This window comes from Cyprinus carpio, chromosome A2 (assembly GCF_018340385.1).
Source record: "Cyprinus carpio isolate SPL01 chromosome A2, ASM1834038v1, whole genome shotgun sequence".
Taxonomy (NCBI): Eukaryota; Metazoa; Chordata; class Actinopteri; order Cypriniformes; family Cyprinidae; genus Cyprinus; species Cyprinus carpio.
In genome coordinates this window covers 26,305,800-26,328,753 of record NC_056573.1, presented here as the reverse complement: position 1 = coordinate 26,328,753, position 22,954 = coordinate 26,305,800, and the positions used below count along the sequence as shown (strand labels likewise).

At 34.8% G+C, this 22,954-nt stretch overlaps 1 protein-coding gene across 1 annotated transcript in view; it reads right to left on the bottom strand.

Moving 5' to 3' along the window:
- LOC109054240 (potassium/sodium hyperpolarization-activated cyclic nucleotide-gated channel 2) overlaps nt 1-22,954 on the bottom strand; it is a gene marked incomplete at its 5' end in the record, with an annotated part of 28,812 nt that continues 5,858 nt past the window's right edge. Inside the window, 2 exons of the mRNA XM_042712909.1 lie at nt 1-425; nt 12,570-12,731. Coding sequence (XP_042568843.1) covers nt 192-425; nt 12,570-12,731 — 396 coding nt within the window. The remainder of the gene's footprint in view (nt 426-12,569; nt 12,732-22,954) is intronic.

Sequence of the window (22,954 nt, the reverse complement as noted above, 5' to 3'; positions counted from 1 at the left end):
CCCAAGGTTGTTTCCCAGATGGCCGCCGAAGTGACACATTGATTCATTAAGTGAGTTAATTATGATTCTGATTTAGACTCAGTTCTAATTCAAACAGAATCCACAGAAGGATTCATTTGGCAACTGCACCTCCCTTATGAAGCTTACATCTGCAACTATTTGTTTTATTAGTCGATTAATTCCACGTGCTTTCACAGTTGCTTTACCTTCTCCTGGTACTGGCGTCGTGAGGAGTCCAGAGATTGGATGAGGGCAGTGGCATGTCCGATGAAGACGGCGTAGCAGGTGGCACCGACGATCATGCTGAGCATCGTCAGCCAGATATCAGAGAGACTCTCCGGAGCTTGACGACCGTAACCTATGCACAACATGTGACTCATGGCTTTAAACACGGCAAACGAGTACAGCTCACTCCACGTGTCGTTCTGCAGAAAAAGAGAGACAAACACTGAACATAAACAGCATGTAATTGCCATTCACAACACCTACTGCCAATCTAAAAGCAGCATACCAGTAAGAAGCAGCAGTCTATGACTTTGCGCTACAATTGTTCCATACATTTTTATATAGTGGGAAAAGGCATCAAGAATTTGTTAAAGATCTCTTTTTGAAGTCATACAAGTTTATGACGACATAAGGGTGAATAAATGATGACAGAATTGTCATGCACAGCTTCAAACATGGCTCAAACTATATTATTCACAATGTTTTATTTTTATTTAAATTTGATAGATGCAAGCTAACAAATAAGATTATTCATAACAAACTAAAAATAATCTGGAATCAGTGCAAAAACAGCTTCAAATTTGAACCTCACAGAGATAAATAAACAGTAAAACAGTGTAAATATGTAAGAAATTTTTCAAACTGTAGAATGCTACAATGTTGTCACATGACCAAACTACACTGCATGTTTAATTAAGCAAGTGCCATTTATCATGTGGAAAATCAACATGGTCATTTTGCATTTTGAATATAATTTTGAATACAAATGTCATAACAGAGAGACTGATCACATAATTAAAAAATATGTATATATATTGCATTATCAAATTCCAAGAAGGAAGAGATAAAGTATATTATTTAATGCATTATCAAAAAAAGTAAAGAAATAGTTTTATATGGTTACCTAATATACACTGGAAAAAAATATTTTAATTAAATTAGTGTATAAGAAATTTTCAATCAGAAAGTGTTTTTGTTTTTTTTTTGTTTTTTTACTTTGAAAAATGTTTTTACAGTGTATAAATAGATTTTATGTCTAATTTTCAGTAAAAAAAATACTATATTGTGATATCTAATGTTGTTATATTTGGTAGTCTGATTGCATAATGATTCAAAAAAATATATTATTTACAATTTTTTACTGGTTATACATTTTTTTCAAGCTATAGGTTCAAAAGTGAAGCAATTTTTGCACTGATTCCAAATCGGAAAAGAAAATAATAAAGAGATATGGTGTATGTTTTTGTATACTGTATGCAATTCATATTATAACCGAAATGTCTACTGAGCCGCTTTCTGAACCATAATAAATAAAGCAATTAGCTGCAGAACGGCCAGCCATGAGGCGTCTCGGGACAACAGAGATCAGTGTGTGGTGAGGGTCTGCCAGCAGTCTCAAACAAGAAGCCATTAAATGTGCCCTTTTTAAAAATGTGTCTGCTGCATCACTTGTGCTGACATCCGGCTAATTCCCAAGGCGAGATTAATTACGGTTGCTGTCCTCTGCCCAAAAGCTCAAACTCCTGAACTGAGGAGAGAAAAAACTGGATCTATTGCATCCCATCGTGATTCCATTAAAGGAATAGTTCACTCAAAAATGAAAATTTGCTGAAAATGTCCTTACCCTCAGGTCATCCGAAATGTAGATGAGTTTGTTTCTTAATCATAACAAATTTTGAGAAATGTAGCATTCCATCACTTGCTCACCAATGGATGCTCTGCAGTGAATGGGTGCCGTCAAAATGAGAGTCCAAACAGCTGATAAAAACATCACAATAATCCACAAGTAACCCACACCACTCCAGTCCATCAGTTAACATCTTGAAGAAAAAAAAAGCTGTGTTTGTAAGAAAAAAACTATCGAGACATTTTTGAGAAGTCCTCTATCCATAACATTGCTTTTTTCAGAGAAAAAGTCTTCTCGTCTGAATTAGATCACAGATCAAGCAACGATTACAAGACAAAACAGCTCTAAACAAATATGTGAGTGGATTTTGACGAGAGAGACAACAGATGGACAACAGATGGACCTTTTCACTGGAGGAAGCGTTATTATGGATTAAGGACTCATATTTTCGCCAGAAGCAATGGTTTAAAGTTAAAATAACAATGACAAACACTTACAAACACACAACTTTTCTCTTCACAAGACATTAACTGATGGACTGGAGTGGTGTAGATTACTTGTGGATTATTGTGATGTTTTTATCAGCTGTTTGGACTCTCATTCTGACGGCACCCATTCACTGCAGAGGATCCATTGGTGAGCAAGTGATGTAATACTACATTTCTCCAAATCTGATGAAGAAACAAACTCATCTACATCTTGGATGACATTAGGGTGAGTACATTTTCAGTGAATTTTAATTTTTGGGTGCACAGTGTGCAAGTTTTGCAGTCTGCAATACACTTGACTTGACCTTTCATGACTCTGGCTGCCAATGTTAGAATGTTTTACTCAGAATTGGATTGAAAATGCAAAAATAACTATTAATTCCCAGATGATAACTGGACACCACTCTTAACTTCTTTGTTTCAAAATCCTAAAACTTTCTCTTTATTTCCAAGTGTAAATGAAAGGACCAGGTTTTTAATGTGGCCTCAGTCTTTTGGATCCCACAGTATGCAGTATGGAGTAAGTAGTATTCAACTGCAAACATAGCCTGCATACTTTTCTCCCCCAAGACTTTTCAGTGGCATGCAAAGTTAAAGGGAAGAAGAAAAGGACTGAGAAATGAAAAAAGGGGAAATGGGGAAAGTGTTAAAGACAGAGGGAGCAGGTCACTGTAGGAACACTGGACTGAACAGGCCTGAATTATACATGAGTCGAGAGCACTTTGCCTTAAACACAAGAAGTAGAGAGCCCACACTGGAGCACAAGACACACACACATACACGGAAAGAGATATTGTGTTGCAATACTAGCATACTGTGCATCTACTGGTTGGTTTAGTAATACCAATTGTTTCACATACTTATAACAATAACTCTTTCAAACAATAGAACGCTATGCTGTCACATGATCTTTTTTTTATACAATTTTGTATGCAAAAGTCATTACGTTTGGCAGATCACAATATATATTGTTATATAAGATTACTCATACCATGATATGAGATTTAGGTCATACCATCCACCCTACAGCAAACATAGTACATTTACATACAGGTGCATTCATGCATTTGACAGATTTAATCCAAAATTACTTAGAGCATTTAAGGTTTATTTATTTATTTATTTATTGCTTGCTTTCTTGCCAGTAATATGAGTAGTATGGTAGTATGCTCTAAATATACTAATATCCTTTGCAAGGAATTTCCATCTGTAACTAGACTAATCCAAACCCTGAAATACACCTTCTGGAATTGAAAATAAATCAATAAATAAAAAGAAATAACAGAACAAAATGAAATAAAATGTAATGAATTAATAACTAATAGAATATTGACATTAAATGAAATAAAATTACTGAAAAAAATCTATTTAATAAATAAATAAATGGATAAAGGAAATAAATAATATAATATAATAAATTATAGAATAAAATTATATAAAAATAAAAGAAACTAATGAATGAATGAATAAATGAATGAATATGGAAATTAAAATTAACTGAAATAAATGAAAAAAGACTCATTAAAATAAATAATAGAATAAAATGAAATGCAAACAAACGAATGAAAAGAAAATAAATAATGCAATAATAAAAGAAATTCACAAATTAAGTAGCCATTAAGTCAGCACACATCTGAGCATGCACAGACACACACACCCACACACCCCCCCCCGACACACACACACACACACAGACACAATCCAATTCTCCAGCCTGCTGTCTAGACTCCTTCCATGGGCTTATTGCAATTCATTTCAATATATTGAAGTATGAAATTGAGAAAAAGTATGTAACAAAAAGGAAGAGAAAATAGGAGTGAATGAGCCTTAGGGAAAGGGAGACACTTTCTTGATCACTCTCTCATTCCTTCGCTCATTCATGCCCTGGTCCCCAGTGATAGGACAAGAGGCATTATGGGAAGACATTCATTAACCATACAGACACATGTGCCCTGCGGCCGATAAGCTGAGACTTTTGGATTCTGCCTGTAATAGTGCAGTCGGGCCGCCAGCCTGTTCTGACTCTATTTAAAATAGTTTATCTAAACGTACAGCAGTCCTCGACACGCGCTGCTGCCCAGGCCCCAGACACCAGATGCTGTGTAATATATGTTTTTAATCTCAGCCAAGACAATCCAACATCTCTTCACCGAGCCATTCATCTTCACGTCTGACCAAGTCAGTGCGGTTTTTCATCTGAAAAATGAATGCGGCAGTCAGGCGGAAAAGCATCCTGGGGTAATGATACTATACGTGCGTCTGCTCTTCAGGAGGAATACATTCAGATGCGAGTAAATTACAGAAGAAAGCAGGATTACATTTCTGATTGGTTTTGTATGACACAAAAAGGTTATTTGTCCCCTCTTGACCTTTAAAAGATACAGCAGTTATAAGAAATGACATATTTTTTTCGGCCAAAATTTGGAAATGGTTCCAAAGGGTTTTTGGTTACTTCCCTGAAATAAACCCAGACTGATCACATAATCAGCCAAGAAAGAGATGTTAAAAAAATCATGGTCGATGTCACTTCTGGTGCATTAGTCACATTCAAAATATATTGTTATATAAGATTACTCATACCATGATATGAGATTTTGTCATACTGCCCACCATACAGGAAAAAAGTACATCTACATACATTTGTGCATTTGGCAGATGTTTTGATCAAAAATGACTTGCAAAGCATTCAAGGTTACATTTTGCCAGTAATGAGTAGTATGGTCATATGCATAGGCAACATATCAACTGCAAGAACTTCCCATCTGTAACTAGACTAACCCAAACTCTGAAATACACCTTTTGAAAATGAATAAATAAATAAATAAATAAATAAATAAATAAATAAATAAATAAATAAATAAATAAATATGAATATAATATAATATAATATAATGCAAAAATAGAATAATTAAATTTAACATGCCTGAAATAAGGTCTGTGGCAAATACAAGCTTAAGATATATTCATGCTGTATTCTACAACACAAAATACAACATTAAAGCCTTGTTACTTTTTTTAATTGTCTTGAAGAAGGTAGTTACTAATAAGTGTCTAAATGGGACTACAGAGGTTGTCTGGGACAATTCATCAAAGCGAACAGATAAACATCTACTCACTTTCACAGCCTTTTTGTGTTTATAATCATGTTCTTGCAAAGTATTCTAACTCAGACTTTTAGGGAAAAAGTTCTTGATTGACACATACGATTGAGACATAAGAAGGCAACTCTTTGCACAGTGTGAGACATTGTTGAGATCTCTTCTGAAACTCTGGAGGAGACACATGATATTGCATCTAAGAAGCACAAGATTTCAGCATAAATCTCCATTTAATTCCATTGGTGTTTGGGAGAAAAAAAAGATATTAAAGAAATTACATTTGGGTTCTTTCCTTTTGACAGGCCATTTGAAAGGTCACGCTGATAAATATATTAGTGAAAACAGCAGTATCAGTCCAGGGTAAATTATATACGTTTAGTATTATCAAAATAAAACCTAACTATCATATATTTTGATACTTCTGCAAAATTATGTCAGAGTGAAACAGGATTTTTTTAAGTTATTATCTGAAGTGGTTGAATGAGAAGGAAGTATATGAAAATAAGAGTTGAAAATAAGGTGAAGTCATCCGAACACAAAAGTCTTACTAGAGGTGATGCATTAAGTTTCCGATATGATCAGGAAAATTATTTTTCATGATTTTCATGTTGACTAAACAAATTATTTATGTAAACTATGTACTACATTATGGCATTAAAAATAACACATTTTGGAGTAAGGAGCAGTCAGCCTTGATTAAATCAAATTAAAATGGATTCTAGGAAGCAGCCCATAATGTGAGCGCTCAGAAACTCATGTTAGCTGCATGTTTTGCCCAGGAGGGCTGAAGGCATGTATGGTGAGAGGACTGAGAGCATCTTTGAGTCTCTGGAGGGTTTTTCTCAGAGGGAGAGAAATAACATACTTACACATCTGAGTCTAAACACACACACACACACACACACACACACACACAGTATATAAACTCCAGACACACCACAGGAAAACTGATCGCATTTAATTAGATCAGGCAATTCAAGCTGAGACTTATATATACTGTTTAGCCTATATACAGTAAACATTTTTAAAAATTTGGGGTCAGTGAGATTTTCCTATTTTTTTAAAACAAAATAACACTTTTATTCAGCAAGGACGCATTAAATTGATCAAATGTGACAGTACAGACATTTATAATGTTACAAAAGATTTCTGTTTCAAATAAATGATGTTCTTTTTAAATTTGTATTTAAAGAGATTCAGAGAATTCTGAAAAAAATGTATCATGGTTTCCACATTTTAACAATGATAATAATAAAATATTTTCTGCAGCCTTAGTGAGCAGAAGAGACTTACAGGGATCTTACTGACCCCAAACTATAAAAGCTTTATTGCCTGATATATACACATTCATGCTTAGAACAAGCAATATGTGTGTATCCTGGAAGAGCCCCCATTTGATTATACACACACACACACACACACATACATACACATATATATATATATATATATATATATATATATATACACACACACACAGTATATATATATATATATATATATATATATATATATATATATATATATATATATATTAGGGGTGGAACAATACATGTATTCGTACTGAACCATCATGGTATGGACATCTCTGTTTGGTGCATGAGGCCTTACAACGAATACAGGCAATTCACCCCCAATTCAGAAGGGGGCGCCCGCAGAAGAACAGTGAATGCCGTGAGTTGTGCACTTGAAAACAAAGCCCACTAGACAGTGACCATGTGCTGATTCTGAATGTGTCTCTCACATACTGGCAAAGGAGTATACTTTAAAGGCTTGTGCACTCAACTTTTTGTGAAATAGAGCTTTGTGCTCAGGTATCCTACCTCTCTCATTGGCACAAATCCAAATATTCCATAATATTTCCATATTTGCTATGTAACGTATCTGAATGCTAAACTATTATGTAAATTATAGGCTTTGTATTTCAGTTACAACGGCGACACAGAGGCAGGCGCGCTGATGTTTAATTCACTGTATTTTATTTTGATGAAGTACCAACTGTGCTATTAATTTAGCAATGCTGGAACTGGTGTTTTGTGTGTGTGTGTGTGTGTGTGTGTGTGTGTGTGTGTGTGTGTGTGTGTGTGTTTCCTTATACCAACAGAATCAACTTTAAACACTTATTGTCTTTTAAATAATGAATCACTGTATAAATGTCTGCTTTTATTTGTATACACACAATGAAAACATAAAATTGTGCTTTTGTAAAATAAAGAAATCAAATAGGATGTTGCTTTCTGCCATTTGAGTTTCCTTTCTGTGAACAAGTTAGGCCTGTCACAAAAATGAACTGAAACTCAGCATATATAGGGTACGTTACGTCACACTGTTTTTCCCCTGCTTATCTGTAAGCTAAATCAAATATATTTTAAGAATGTATTCCTTGTATGTATACACGTACTGCAGATTATATATATTTAACAGAATGTAATAATATTTTGTATTTTTACATCTAGTTGATTTTTTTTTTAATTTGTACTACTGTCTGTTCAAAATAAATTAAAATAATGTACCGAAATCGTATCGAACCGTGACCCCCGAACCGAAGTATGTACCGAACTGTGACATCTGTATACCATTCCACCCCTAATATATATACATATATATATTACACACACACACACACACTTTATTGCATGTTCTGAATGAGTATCCCTGACTATTCTTTATGTATATGTTTAAACCCTCCAGCTATGTTTCAACTGATGTTAGTGTATCCTCAACTTCCTGCTATCCTAGTAGATTTATTTTAGCACCGAGCAACATACAGTACACAGAGGCAGACACACACACACACACACACACACACAGCAGTGCATCAGCATTTGTTTACAGATGATTCACTGCATGTGCAGTTCAGATGCCTCGCCATGCTTTGATTTATCATCATATCATCAACCTCCCTGAGAAGATAATAATTCACATAAGAACAATAATTCAAAAGATTTTCCATACAGTGATCGCCTTCCCTGCTGTTTGCAACATGTAACTGCAAATCCTCACATCTTACTACCTTCATATAAATGGTATTAAGAGTTATAGAAACTCTCCAAATGCTAATCTATCCATCATAATCTGTGCTGTCAGAGACTGACAAAAAACGTTAATGTCTTCAAACGCTGACGGTAGTTTCTGTGTTGATCCAGTATGTGCGTGTGCAGTTCCAGTAAGACCAATGACGTCCTTTAGGATGCGTTTACTGAAGATGGATGGTCTGTTTCTGCATGCGCACCGCACACAAATAATACGAGATGTCAAGCACTCAGTGTAGAAGCTCTCCAGAGGCCAAAGCCTGCATCTATTCCAGCCTCCCCTTTGCATTTGATTTACTGCCTACTTTGTGTTCTCATCGTCTTCAGTGGCATGCTCCTTTTTCCTGACAGATTCAGATAGGACTGTCACAGTTATTCAGTTTTGGCTGACATTTAATTGCTAAAATAAATAACTGTGGTTCATGTATGTCTTATTTGCTCATATCTATTACAGCATAAGCTTAATTCACACAGACCTCGAGTCTTTTTTTCACAGTGAACTTTTTCACTTAATATTATACTGAATGACATGAATAAAAATATTTTTAACTAATAAAGGTCATTTAATGATACAGTGCCGTTTATGTAATTTTTATTCTATTTTAAGCATTCTATTAGAAAAAATATAAGTCTCAATAAATTGCATTATTGTATTAGATTAGATTCAACTTTGTCACTGTGCCGTTTCTAATACATTTTAAAATGTGCAAAAGTCATGCAGTGTCACACGATTCTTCAGAAATCATTCTAATGTGCTGATTTGCTGCTCAAGAAACATTTCTGATTATCTGTTGAAAACAGCTGTGCTGCTTCAGAATTTTTGTGGAAATTTTTTTTTATTAATCTTTGATGAATAGAAAGTTCAAAAGAACATTAGAATTAGAATCTTTTGTAAATGTCTGTAATGTCACTTTTGATCATTTTAATGCAACCTTTCTACATGTATTAATTAGAAGAAGAAAAAAAAACTAAACAAAATCTTACTATCCCCAAACTTTTATAATAATGTAATGCAGGCCTACAACAGCAACATAAATGGCACCTGTTTCAAAGAATGACCCATAAAGTACCCTTTTTTTGTAGGTCAATATGTGATTAAATTGAAGTGAACAATGATTGTGATTATCTCAAATAATTGCAATTAGATCAAATGAAATCAGATGATTATGTAAAAATTGTGACCGACCAAGTTCTCGTTCTCTGACCTTGCACTATGGACGTGACACTACTCTGCCCTCACTGCCATCTCACATTCTCTCTATCTTTCACTCATTCTCTAATCTCCAGAGGGACGTGTGACATCATCACAAACCTTCTGTACCCACAGAGACTGAGCGAAAACAACAGCAGTAACGTCCATTACACAACACATCAAACAAACTTATATCAGCATCAGATCAACTTTAACACTATAAAAATTGAATTATGACATCTTAAAGTCAGCATGCATTAAAATTTGAGCCTATATACTTTATACCTATATACCTATATACACTATCTCCAACAAATAGACCAGAAAAAACAGACTGGAAGTGAGTATGGGAAATATTTGAAATATTTCAACTTTTGCAAATAGACCATATCCAAAGGCCTAACTGGATGAGATGTATAGTAATCAAAATTATTAGCACAAAGCTGTTGTGTAAAAGAAGAGCATATGGGGTCAGACTGACATAAGAGATGTGAATTTTCATTTTCGTGCAAACTATCCAAATGTTTTTGTATCAGGGGTGTGTGTTTGAGTGTGTGTCATGTCTGGCCCTCTAAACAAGTTCTTTCATGTCTGTTTGAGAGATGTACAAAGAGCACAGCTGCTTTGGCACATCTCTAAACCTGAACGTTTACACACACACACACTTTTATGTCCACTGCCATCACCCCGTCTCATCTCATCTACACCAAACAGCCCAGAGCTGAGCAACAACACTCTTACTCACATAGTTTTATCACACACTTCAGTAGAGAGATGCTGTATGAACTAGAGGACTAGTGCGGAAAACTCAATGAAAGAAGACAAAAAGACAGGAAAAAAAACACAGAAACCTGGGAAAATCACTTAACTGAGATGAGACTCTGATGAAGTCCCCACTGTCTGTCACAGAGAAAAATCACAAACAAGATCTATTTGTTTCCCCTGAAAAGAAAAGTAATTTCTCATGTATCTCCACTAGAGTTTCAAAATATCTCAACAATGTCTCAAACTATGCTCAGAATTTTCAAAGACACATTATATCTCAAACATAAATCTAAAAATGTTAATATCTCAAACAACTCAACTGCTGCACCAAGACAACAAAATTAAAAGGAGAACAAAAAGACTCAAGATATCTCACGCGTCTCTTCCAGAGTTTCATAAGAGATCTCAACAATGTCTCAAACTGTGCTCCGATTTACAGATATGTTATATCTCAAACGTAATATCTAAAAATCTTAATATCTCAGGTACCTCAATTGGTTTTCCTGGACAACAATGTGATTAAATGTAGAACAAATGGAGAATCTCCTCTAGTTTCAGAAGAGATCTCAACAATGTCTCATACTGTGCTCAGATTTGAAAAAATACATATCTCACATAATACTGAAAAATTATAACCTCAAATATCTCAATTGTTTATCCTAGATAACAATGATATTAAATTAAGAACACTTTTCTGAAGTCTCTTGCTTCTCAGATGTTTCTCCTGAAAAAAGTAATCTCACATGTGCCTCCTCCAGAGTTTCAGATGAGATCTCAATCTCAAACTATGCTCATTTTGCAAAGATACATTATATCGCAAACAACATTTCTAAACTTGTAATTATCTCAAGTACTTCAGTAGTTTCTCCTAGACAACAATTAGATTAAATTGGGAACAAACTGAGAATTGTCTTTTGATTCTCAGATGTTTCTGTCCTAAAAGTGAAAAACTCCAGTAATCTCACATGTGTCTCTGCTTGAGTTTCAGACGAGATCTCGACAATGTCTCAAACTGTGCTCAGACTTCCAGATACATTATATCTCAAACATAATGTCTAAAAATTTTAATACCTCAAATACCTCTACCGTTTCTTCTAGACAATTAGATTAAATGGAGAAAAAAACAGTCTCCTGTTTCTCAGGTGTTTCTCCTAAGGAAAAGACTCCAGTAATCTCACATGTGTCTCCACTACAGTTTCAGAAGCGATATCAATAATGTCTCATACTGTGCTCAGATTTGCAAACAAAATACATCTTAAACATAATATCAAAAAATTGTAATCTCAATTGTTTCTCCTAAATAACAATGAGTTTAAATGGAGCACAAACTGAGACTTTTCTGAAGTCTCCTCCTTCTCAGATGTATCTGTCCTAAAAAAGAAAAACTTCAGTAATCTTGCACGCATCTCCTTTGGAGTTTCAGATGAGATCTCAACAATGTCTCAAACTGTGCTCAGGTTCCCAGATACATTATATCTCAAACATAATGTCTAAACAATGAAATATCTCAAATACTTCAATTGCTTTCCTAGGTAACGAGATTAAAAGGAGAACAAATTGTGAATTTTCTTAAAGTCTCCTGCTTCTTAGATGTTTCTCTCTCTGAGAGAAAACCCCCAGTGATCTTACGTGTCTCCTCTAGAGTCAGTATGAACTCAAACATGTCTCATCCAATGATCTACATTGAAGTATATCTCTATACTTTTACTGTGGCACCTACTTAACACTGAAAACATTAAGTCTCCAGAGCTATTAAAGAACAACCTCTGAGAAATAAAGTTTTCTTCTTGTACGTGCTGTAGATAAATTTCATCCTGAAAAGATAAACATTATTAAATGTAGCAGACAACATCTAAATCCAACAGACACCTGGGAAACTTAATTTAGCTGGTCAATGAAAATCAGGTAATATCAGCAAATAGATTCAGGTTAATAGAATTCAGTTTCATTCAGTTCAATTACCCTACATGGATATTCGCTTTGTGAACCAATTTTCTTAATATTAGCATTGTAGGGTGCAGTATTGTTTCGTGCCACATGTCGAGTTGGCCTGACAGACAGTCTCATTCCCTGCAGTCTTTTGTAATGTATGTGCAAAGGTGCATTCGTGAAAAACATAAAAATGGAAAGTTAAAAACATACCACCATCTTGTTGAGGGAGACCCAGCAGTCGGAGGGGAAGTCTTGCAGCATGGGCACCAGAAACTGCAGGCACCCGTCCCAGTGACACAGCAACAGCATCATCGCTATCAGGTTAATAATCCGCATCACTGCGCTCGCCAGGTCATACGTCATATGGAAGATCTGCAAGGGGAGAATCACAACACGACATTTGAAGAAGCTTGTGAAATTTCAAAAATACAAATGCGTGTGTCTGAGAACAGTATTTTTTATTATTTCTTTTTTGTGCAATTCCATTTGGGGCCACTGGAGACATACTTCACTGTATATACATACTGTATATACACACACACACATATAATAAAATAGAAAATTATAACATCTTACAATTTTTTATAAACATTAGTTAATGCATTTGTTTAATGCATTTGTATAATTAAATATAATCAGGGCCGGCGCAAGCTCAAATGCCGCTCTAGGCAGAGCACGATCGTGCCGCCCCCACCTCACACTCACAATTAGATATCCTTAAGATGCATGTAACACAAATTAATATTTTCTTTATCTATAAAATTACACTAAGACACCGTCTTTAGCCAGAGCAGACTTTCTCTCGCTTTCACAAAAAAGTTTACAACAAAAGCAAAACGTTGCGTCCTTGCTAATAGAATAAACCAGCCATGGTCTGTCAAGTTTCTCCCCGTTAGCTAATGTGCGACTGTAATATGCCTCTGAAAATCTCCTGTTCCAACTGTCTTTTGGGAAAATAATTCATTTGGTTTGATGTGGCCCTCCCTGTACCAAAGTGTCTTTAAGTCCAGGATTTATTACTGCTGGCCATTTGCCGGGATCGTGACATATTTCCTCACCTTCTGAGGGGTAATATTTCTCCCTGCTGTTCCGTCTGTCCCTCATCAGACGAGCTAGTTATGGCTAAGCTGTCTGCCTTAGAGCTGTAATCGGGCCATAAAAGTTAAGCCCGACAGGACCCGAGCCCGACATTTTTCGGCCCGAGCCCGACAAGTACATTTTGATTGACAGCTTTTTAAAAGCCCGAACCCGTTTACAGCCCGACATTATTCAAATGTGCGCACACACAGCTCTTTTTCCTTGTGTCAACAATGAATCATTTATACATGTTTTAACATAATTTATTCATAACTAACGTAGACTAGACCACTTGGAAGTTGGCATAAAGAAATAAAATAAGTCCTCTGTAACATCGTAACATCTCAGCACTCTAAATATAGGCATAGGCTCATTTAGCCTATAAATAGACCAACGCACCAATAAAAACGAGTCTTTTTAACAAAATAAGTTAAGATAAATTTTAAATTAAGATGGGTATTTGGCAATAACGAAGTTAAGATAAAGATCCGACAGATTTGCTTCGCCAGCAGCTGACATTTAATAAAAGAATAATGCCAATATTAGCGTAAATAGCCTACTCTGTCCACATTATGCATTTAAGACTCAATGAATAATTAGTTATCATTTGAAAAACCTTTACTCACAAAGATTAGGCTAAGCCTACATGTTTTTGTGGAGGAAAATTATTGAATCCACTGTAGAGGTCTTCAGCGCGTTCCTCGCTCACTGATGGTGCGTCATTATTCATTCATTCTTCTCATTATAAACATGGTCAGAACTTTTCCACACCTCAGACTTTGCTTAAGTTGCTGGTGGAACCAAAACATAATCGCCAGAGGCAAGCCTCTGTTACACCTACTCAGCATCCATTTTCGCATCTTTTTCGCGCTAATCGAAACGCATGACATGCCCGCTCGTTTACCTTGTAAACCGGAGCGCAAGCCCGAGCCCGGCCCGAGCCCGCATAAGATGATATAAATTAAGCCCGAACCCGACCGAACCCGTCGGGTCCCATCGGGTCCCGTCGGGTTCGGGCAAAGATCTTCAGCTCTAGTCTGCCTCCTCCAGGACATTACTACTAACGTCCACACCTTCGCTGTCATTAGCATGGTCGCTGCTGATTTTTACTATGCTGTCCTCTTGACTTCCAGAGGCGATGAATTTCAAAAAGGAGCCTCTTTGTTTCTCCAGTGCTTGCTCTTTTAAAAGCCGTCGTCTTTTGTACTCATGACCAGATAATTTTATTCGTTTTGACATATTTGAATATACATTAACGTATTTTGCACGCATATCGATGCCGCTCTAAGTGGGGTGGGGGCAGGGCGCAGCCGGGCGGGAATTTTTATTCTAAATTTAAAGTTAATTTAAATTTATACTAATGGAGTGGGAAAAAATGCTGTTGATATAAGTGCGATAATTGTAACCTAATGTAAAACAAACAAATAATAAAAAAAAAAATTCTCTCTCTCTCTCGCCTTCTCTCTCTCTTGCCGCCCTGGCTGAGCTGCCGCCCTAGGCGGCTGCCTAGTTCGCCTATAGGCACGCGCCGGCCCTGAATATAATCACTATAATTAATCAAATTGAATTTAAGGTTTATGATTATTCTTTAATGTTATATACCATATAACATGTATATAAAATAAATAAAACCAAATAAAGTTTTACTTGAAATATATATATATATATATATATATATATATATATATATATATATATATATCAGAAGAACTCAGAAGGACAGATAGCAGTTTAAATAATTTATTGCAGCAATATGTAAACAACAGATGGAGATAAATACTGATTAAAAACAAAACAAAATGTATAGCCTGAATGCACTGTAAGTCGCTTTAGATAAAAGTGTCTGCTAAATGCATAAATATAAATATAAGTAGAGCTGATATAGCACAGTATGAATGGATGAATACTTAAATAAGGGTGGTTACTGCCTTGCAGGTTGATAGGAAATCGTAGACACGGAGCAGGTGATGAGAACAGAGTTAATCTTTTAATCGAGTTAATCTTTGCCTTACACATATCTCCTCCATATATTACAGTGTTTTTTCAGTAGATTTTTAGATCAGACTTTCTGGCACTTGGTTGTCCAGAGGGTTTGTCTAAAGCCCAACAGCAGCTACGCATGAAACCTCCGGGGTTTATTTTGTGGAAAGAGAAAGATACTTTGCATGTAGCTAATCAGACCTCTGTGCATGCTGAAATGTACCCAAAGGTCTCCTTCTCATCCCTCTCTCTTCCTGTTTTCAGAAGCAGATATTTCATCTATGCTCTACAGAATATCAAAGTGGATAAACAAATGAGACAGCATCTAGCAACATCAGAGTCACTTCAAGAGAAATTTGCATGTACGATTTAATCTTTGTTATCAAGTAATACCATTTTGTAAATGTGTTCGCTAGTGTTTGTGGTTACGCATGGATAAAAAAAAAAGTTGTCTGTTTGACAGCGGCAACAAATGATGATGTATGGACTTGCACTATGCCTTTTCATCAAAATAAAATAAATTATAAAGAAAAATAACAAAATAAATAAAACAACATTTTGTGTGTCAGACAATGACAACAAATACATAATGTATGGACTTGCACTGTGCCTTTTTGCAGTAAAGTCAAATCAAGTAAAATAAAAACTCAAAAGAACAAGTTGACATCATTGGTCATTCAATAATATAACACAAGACTTAAAAGTAACATTCCCCGACACTGATGTTCACAGAGTCCATCAGACAACACAAACAGCTCCTGGATCAAGTTCAGGGATCCTTCAGAAGGCTTTTCTATTGACCTGCTCTTTGTAGAGACATTGACTCAGGCCCTGAAAACCTAACGTGATTAATAAGCCTCATTGAACATCTTCCACATCAAATGACCATCAGACACAGGACATTTGTTACTGCTCAAAGCGTCCCATCAGTCAGCAGACAACTACACAGTGAGACACTCACTACACGCCTCATGGACACTGAGAACCTCCAACTGAACATATGCCTCCATAAATCACATTAAATGAAACATCATTAAGCTTTTTTAAGATGAATAATCTCAATAGGAAGCTTTGGATCATCAAAACAGGCTAATCAGCTAGTGTATTATTGCATTTGTTTACTAATATACTAAAATCATATTAGAATGATTTCTGAAGGATCATGTGACACTGAAGACTGGAGTAATGATGCTGAAAATTCAGCTTTGCATCACAGGAATAAATAACATTTTAAAATATATTTAAATAGAAAACAACTATATTAAATTGAAATAATATTTCACATTTTTGGTGTTTTTCTGTATGTTAGAGCACATAAATGCATGCAGCCTTGGTGAGCAGAAGAGTCTTCATTAAAAACATTTAAAATCATTATGTTTCCAAACATCTGACAATTACTCTATCAGAACTCATTAACTATATAGAACACAAAAGAATCCAGTTTTATAGAGTTAACTTCAATTGTTTGTGCCTTTGCTTTGTCTGGGATTCAGATGATGATTTGTTCCTTCACTCTGTATAACTCAATTTCTTGAGCCGGTTTTCAGTGCAAACGCTAACTAAGAGATTCACTCTCATTTGGATCCCGTATCTGGTTTCCATGAGGACAGCTGGGATTTGCTGGAGCGCAGAGGAGCTTTACTTCCTGTAGAGCAGGATACAGAACTCAGTCCTGGCAATCGACCTTCCTGCTGCAGTTCATCAAATGAACTAGTTGTCAAGAAAATCAGTATAGGCCTTATCAGAATGATTTCTGAAGGATCATGTGACAGTGAAGACTGGAGTAATGATGCTGAAAATTCAGCTTTGCTTCACAGGAATAAATTACATTTTACAATATATTATAATAGAAAAGTTTTTTTTAAAACTGAAATAACATTTCACAATTTTGGTGTTTTTATTGTATGTTTGATCAAATAAATGTAGCCTTGGTGAGCAGAAGAGACTTCTTTCAAAAACAACCACAAACTTTTAAACAGTAGATATGTCTGCATGCATTGTCTGGCATTTTTTAAATGTCTATGTTTCTGTAAAACTGTTGGCAGACCAAATACTTCAACACCAGTCCATCACTGTGGCATCATCAATTCAGATCTTGCATCTAAATGGGGAATAAAACCAAAACAAACTGTTGGTCATTTTACAAACCTGTCTCAAAGGCCAGCTCTTGGACTGATCAAGCTGTGTTTCTTTCATTTTACACACATTCATCTACTGTAATATTAAGCCATTGCATGTCTTTGTTTACCTTCTTCACATGCACAGAGTGACTCCGGTTGGTTTGGCATAACAACAAATCTATTCAAAATGCTTATTGATGCAACAGCTTCATTTTCTGTTTAAACTTATCTGACTCAAAAATCTCAGTGCATTAAGTGGCTCTTCCAGGTGAAAGAAAACAGCGCTCAGAACAAATAATCATAAGGATAATATAATTACAGCAGAGTTCTGTGGCGTACCGCTAGATTAGATGTCTAATCAACACTGAACCTTCATTAACAAGCAACTGAGATGGCAAAAAAAAACGAAATATTAAAGATATTAAATATATAAAATTATAACATTTATAATAAAATAATAAAATGCTGATTGCAAAAAAATTTTTTTAATAAAATAAATAATAATTTGTATAGCTTTACACCATAAGACATGTTAAAAAAATTATACTTTTTTAAATTAAGGATGCATCAAGTTAACCAAAAGTTACAGTAGAAGCATTTATAATGTAGAAAAAAAAAAAAAGAAAGAAAAGATTTCTACTTCAAATAAATAAAGTGTTTTTTTTTTTGTTGTTGTTGTTGTTGTTGCTTTTTCGTTGTTGTTGTTTTTTGCAATTCAGTTTGGTGCCACTAGAGATGCAAAAATTACACACTTGGCTATTAAGAAATAGGAAAAAAGCACTTTACAATGCATTTCTATTAACATTAGGTAATGTATTAGGTATCATTAACTTCTACAGCATTTATTAATTGTATGTATAATATAAATTTGTGCATAGACTAATACATTTTTAACATTTCAAGCGGTTACATTTCAAGTATAAATGAACATTAGTTAAAGCATTACGAATGAACATTAAATAAAAATGAACAATAATAGATTTGTAAAATAAATACTGTATAAATTATTGTTCATGATTAATTTATGATATCTGATACATTAGCTACTGTTAACTAATTAAAAACAAACAGTAAAGTGTTCCCGAAATAAATGTGTGTTGTAATAAAAATAAATAAATAAATAAAATATTAATTTTCACAAATAACTTTTTGTCTTTTTCTTTAGAAACCAAAACATTGACCTGAAGAAGCTAAAATAAAACTCAAGGTTTCTAGGTTTACTTCATGAGCTCTGTTTGTAGGCGCTTTTTGTTGCTATTGGAAAAAGCAAGCATTTGTACATACAAGGCTAAATTATACAAAGAGATGAGTTACAGCAGGATTCATAGAAAACAGACATAATGAAGTATTTCATCTTTCTAAATACCTGAATTGCTGTTTTCCTTTGTTTTACTGTACAATAATTACTCTTGAATGCATTTTTATGTAATGAGGTTTAAGGTCTGCTCTAAACACCAATAACAAAAAGTTGAAAAATGTTATTAATACTGTTATTAACATTATTCTACTTCTGAGGCCTATAAAGACCTCATTTGTAATAAGTAGAAAAAGACAATGAACAGTTTAGGGGATGTCCCTAAAGCAGAGTTTTCGAGATATGGGACATTATTACAGTTTAGAGGACTATAAAGACCCCATTTCTAATAAGCAGAAAAAAGCCAATTAACTATTTCTATATGGGACGTCCCATTCTACAGTATATACATACCTCATATGAAACCACTGTACTGCAGAATTTTCAAGATATGGGACATTGTTATATTTTGGAGGGCTATAAAGACTAAAATTCTAATAAGCAGAGAAAACCAATGATCAGTTCTTATACAGGACGTCCCATTGCACACCTCAAATGAGTTTATGAGATATGGAACATTATTACACTTTAAAAGGCTATAAAGACCCCATTTCTCATAAGTAGAAGAAATGAATGGCAAGTTCTTGTATGGGACATCCCATTCTATATGCACACCCCATTTGAAAACATGTTAATACAGTGTTTTCAAGATATGGGACATTATTACACTTTAGAGGGCTTTAAAGACCCCATTTCTAATAAGTAGAAGAAATGAATGGTCGGTTTCTGTATGGGATCCTTCTAAATAATCCCATATCTTCAAAATGCTGCAGTAAAATGGTTTCATATGAGGTGTGTATATAGTATGGGACATCTCCTATAAGAACTGACCATTGGTTTTCTCTACTTATTAGAAATTAGATCCTTATAGCCCTCTAATAATGTCCCATATCTCAAAAACGATGCAGTAAAATGGTTTCATATGAGTTTGCATATTGTATCAGACGCCCCCTATAAAAACCAAGCATTGTTTTAATAGAAATTAGTTCTTTACAGGCCTCTGGAGCAAAATAAATGCTATTTTTTTTTCTCATTGTAAACTTATTTTGTTATTGGTGTTCACTTTCAGAGCAGACATTAAAACTCATTACATAAAAATGCATTCAAGAGTAACTGTCATTCTTGTACAGTAAAACAAATGAAAAAGCAATTCAGGTATTTAGAAAGACTAAATACTTTATTTTGTCTGTTTTCTACGAATCCCGATGTAACTCATCTACATAAAACAATGATTTGAAAGGTGATCTTTAAAGAAAAATATAGTACACACAACCGTCAAAAACCAATAAATGACACGGACATTAAGGAAGTACAAAAAAATCTGGAGAAATGTCATCTTGTTATATTATCTCTCATTTCTGGGCGTATAAATGGAAAGTGCTCTGAAAGCACGTTCTCTCTGTGTTGTTCCTGAAATTACCGTAATCACAGTATACAGCGCACACTAATTTCAATCACGGCTGGCTTGACCGTGTATTTCTGAACCGAGTGGGGCTTCCTACAGCAGCCCAGCAGAAAGTTAACAAGGCAGGTCTCTGTTCAGCATTGGTCTAATTGCACATTGCAGACAAATTACCAATCGCAACCTCATAATTATGCAAAGTAGCTGCTCCTGACTGCACCACCCGAAGCATTTTAATTGATAAAAGATAGCTATCGTACTTCAGTGCTCTAGACCTGGGGGTTATTCTGTTCGATCTGGAGGGAGTTATTGATGAACAACAGGAGTTCAGTCTAACTCATGTTTGTGTTTAATGAACAAACTATTTTCCGGGTCAAATAAAATGCATTACCTCTGGGAACGTTTAAACTCACATCAGTGGTAATCCCAAATAACCCAAAGCGAAAGACCCTTAATTTTTTTTTTATGGGTAGCTGATTATCATACTGCAAGCATAATACGTGTTAATTAAGTCAATTGTTAAGGGATTTAAATTGCACTGAAGAGTCAATGTTAATTAAGACCAACTATTTGTCTTAAAACAAATTAATTTATTAAGCTGAGATCTTTATTTTGTGACAGTTTCTATTATGGCTGAATGATATAGCTGAACAAATATACATATCTTAATGTTTCTTAATGAGTACAAATAGTCATTTCCATTAAAGGAACACAATTTTAATGTTACTCTCACCAAGGCTGCATTTATTTGATGAAAATACAGTAAAAACAGCAATAGTGTGAAATATGATTGCAGTTTAAATTATCTGTTTTCTATATGAATATTTTGTAAAATATGATTTATTCCTGTGGTCAAAACTGACTTTGATTGATTTAAATTATGGATTTGATTTGATTTGATTTGATTTGAATGATTTGAAACATTCCTGATTATTATTAATGTTGAAAACAGTTCATATTTCTGTGGAAAACATCATGCGTTTTTATTTTTCAGGAGTCTTTGATGAATAGAAAGTAAAAAAAAAAGGAACTTATTTGACATAGAAATCTTTTTTAACATTATAAATGTCTTTACATGTCTTCGCATCTTTTTGCTGAATAACAGCATTAATTTAAAAAATAAATATATTTTACTGGCCTCACATTTTTTAATTGTCAAAACATACAAATGACACACAGAGATTTTTTGTGATGACACAAACAAAATAGGGTTTAAAAATAAATACACAGAACTTAAGAAATGAAAAATAATTGACAAATTTTGCTGCTCAAAAAAAAAAAAAAACATCAAAACTTTGTAAATCCACTTTGATTTACTTTGATTCACGTTCTCAGAAGAGACTGTACATTTTAAATGCTACTTTGTCAACTTGAAGCAGTCCAAATGTTGCTTAATTATATATTGTCAACAACATCATTGCAGAAATAACATATATCAACTTGTTTTCCAAACACAGTGATGTCCATTCAAGAGTCCAGTCAGAAACTCATTGACTGATGGAGGCTTTGACACGCAGTTTTAATTAGAGACAAAAGTGTGACTGAACTGTTTCAAAGAGCCGTCAGAACTCCGCTTGAGTCTGTCTGGACTTTGACAAGACAACCATCAACACGTTTGTGATCAATTAATCAGTGTTAAAGTCCCCATCTGCTCTCGGCAGGGCTCTGCACCCATAGAACAGAAAAATCAGAAACAACATTTCTGTAATATCAACTGTTTCTCCAGGACAGCAAGAAGATTACATCAGATTTAATGAGAGACTTTTGCTTCTCACAAGTTTCTCCTAAGAAAAAGAGCCCACCACACCAAGAATCCAAAGTAATTAAGGGTCAAAGAACTCACATATTTCTCATCAGAGACAAAATACGCTGCTCTGTACTTTTGATGTATGTTTTAATACGTCAAAAAATTTTGTATAAATGTATTATTATTATTAATTCAAGGATTTTAGGAGAAAATCAAGGACAAAGCTGATCCTTAAAGTCTATTTTCTAAATGCATGCTACTGAACTTGTGAACAATTCATCCATGCATGTTTAATATTTTAAAAATGCTTTGACCTTGTAATGTTTAATCAAAATGTCATAACTGCTTCTCTGGTCAGTTAGTCTTAAACCACGCCCCTGCTCACATTCATCATTTGAGTGCCACGCCCACATCTCAACACACAATCAACAACTGATGCATTAGAACCATAGACTGTATAAAAACATGTGTCCGTGACGTCACCCATAGACTCCTGAAGAGCGGTTTTGAAGCTCAAAGTGTGCAGAGCGGGCCGTCACCATCTTGGCAGCGCGTCTCCGCGCGACTCTCCTGGATAATCGAAAATGGGCAAAAAGGCGGGAGCTGGTTGCTGAAGCCACGCCCACCTAGCGCGACGGCATTGTCAGCAGCGGCATCCACCTGTCACTCACGTGGCCACGCCCTTAATTATGCAGAACTTTAAGGCTTAATATAATTTAAACGGATGAGTTATAAAAAAAATTCACCCCCCTCACAGTTGTCATTTAATTAGCTATATAGACCAAAATGTCAAATTAAATTAGCTATATAGACCAAAATCATTTTTTGCACCAGGCTGTAAACATGTTTTTTTCTGCTGTAAAGTTGGGCATTTTATCATGTGGAGTCTATGGGACTGACTCCCTTTTACAGCCA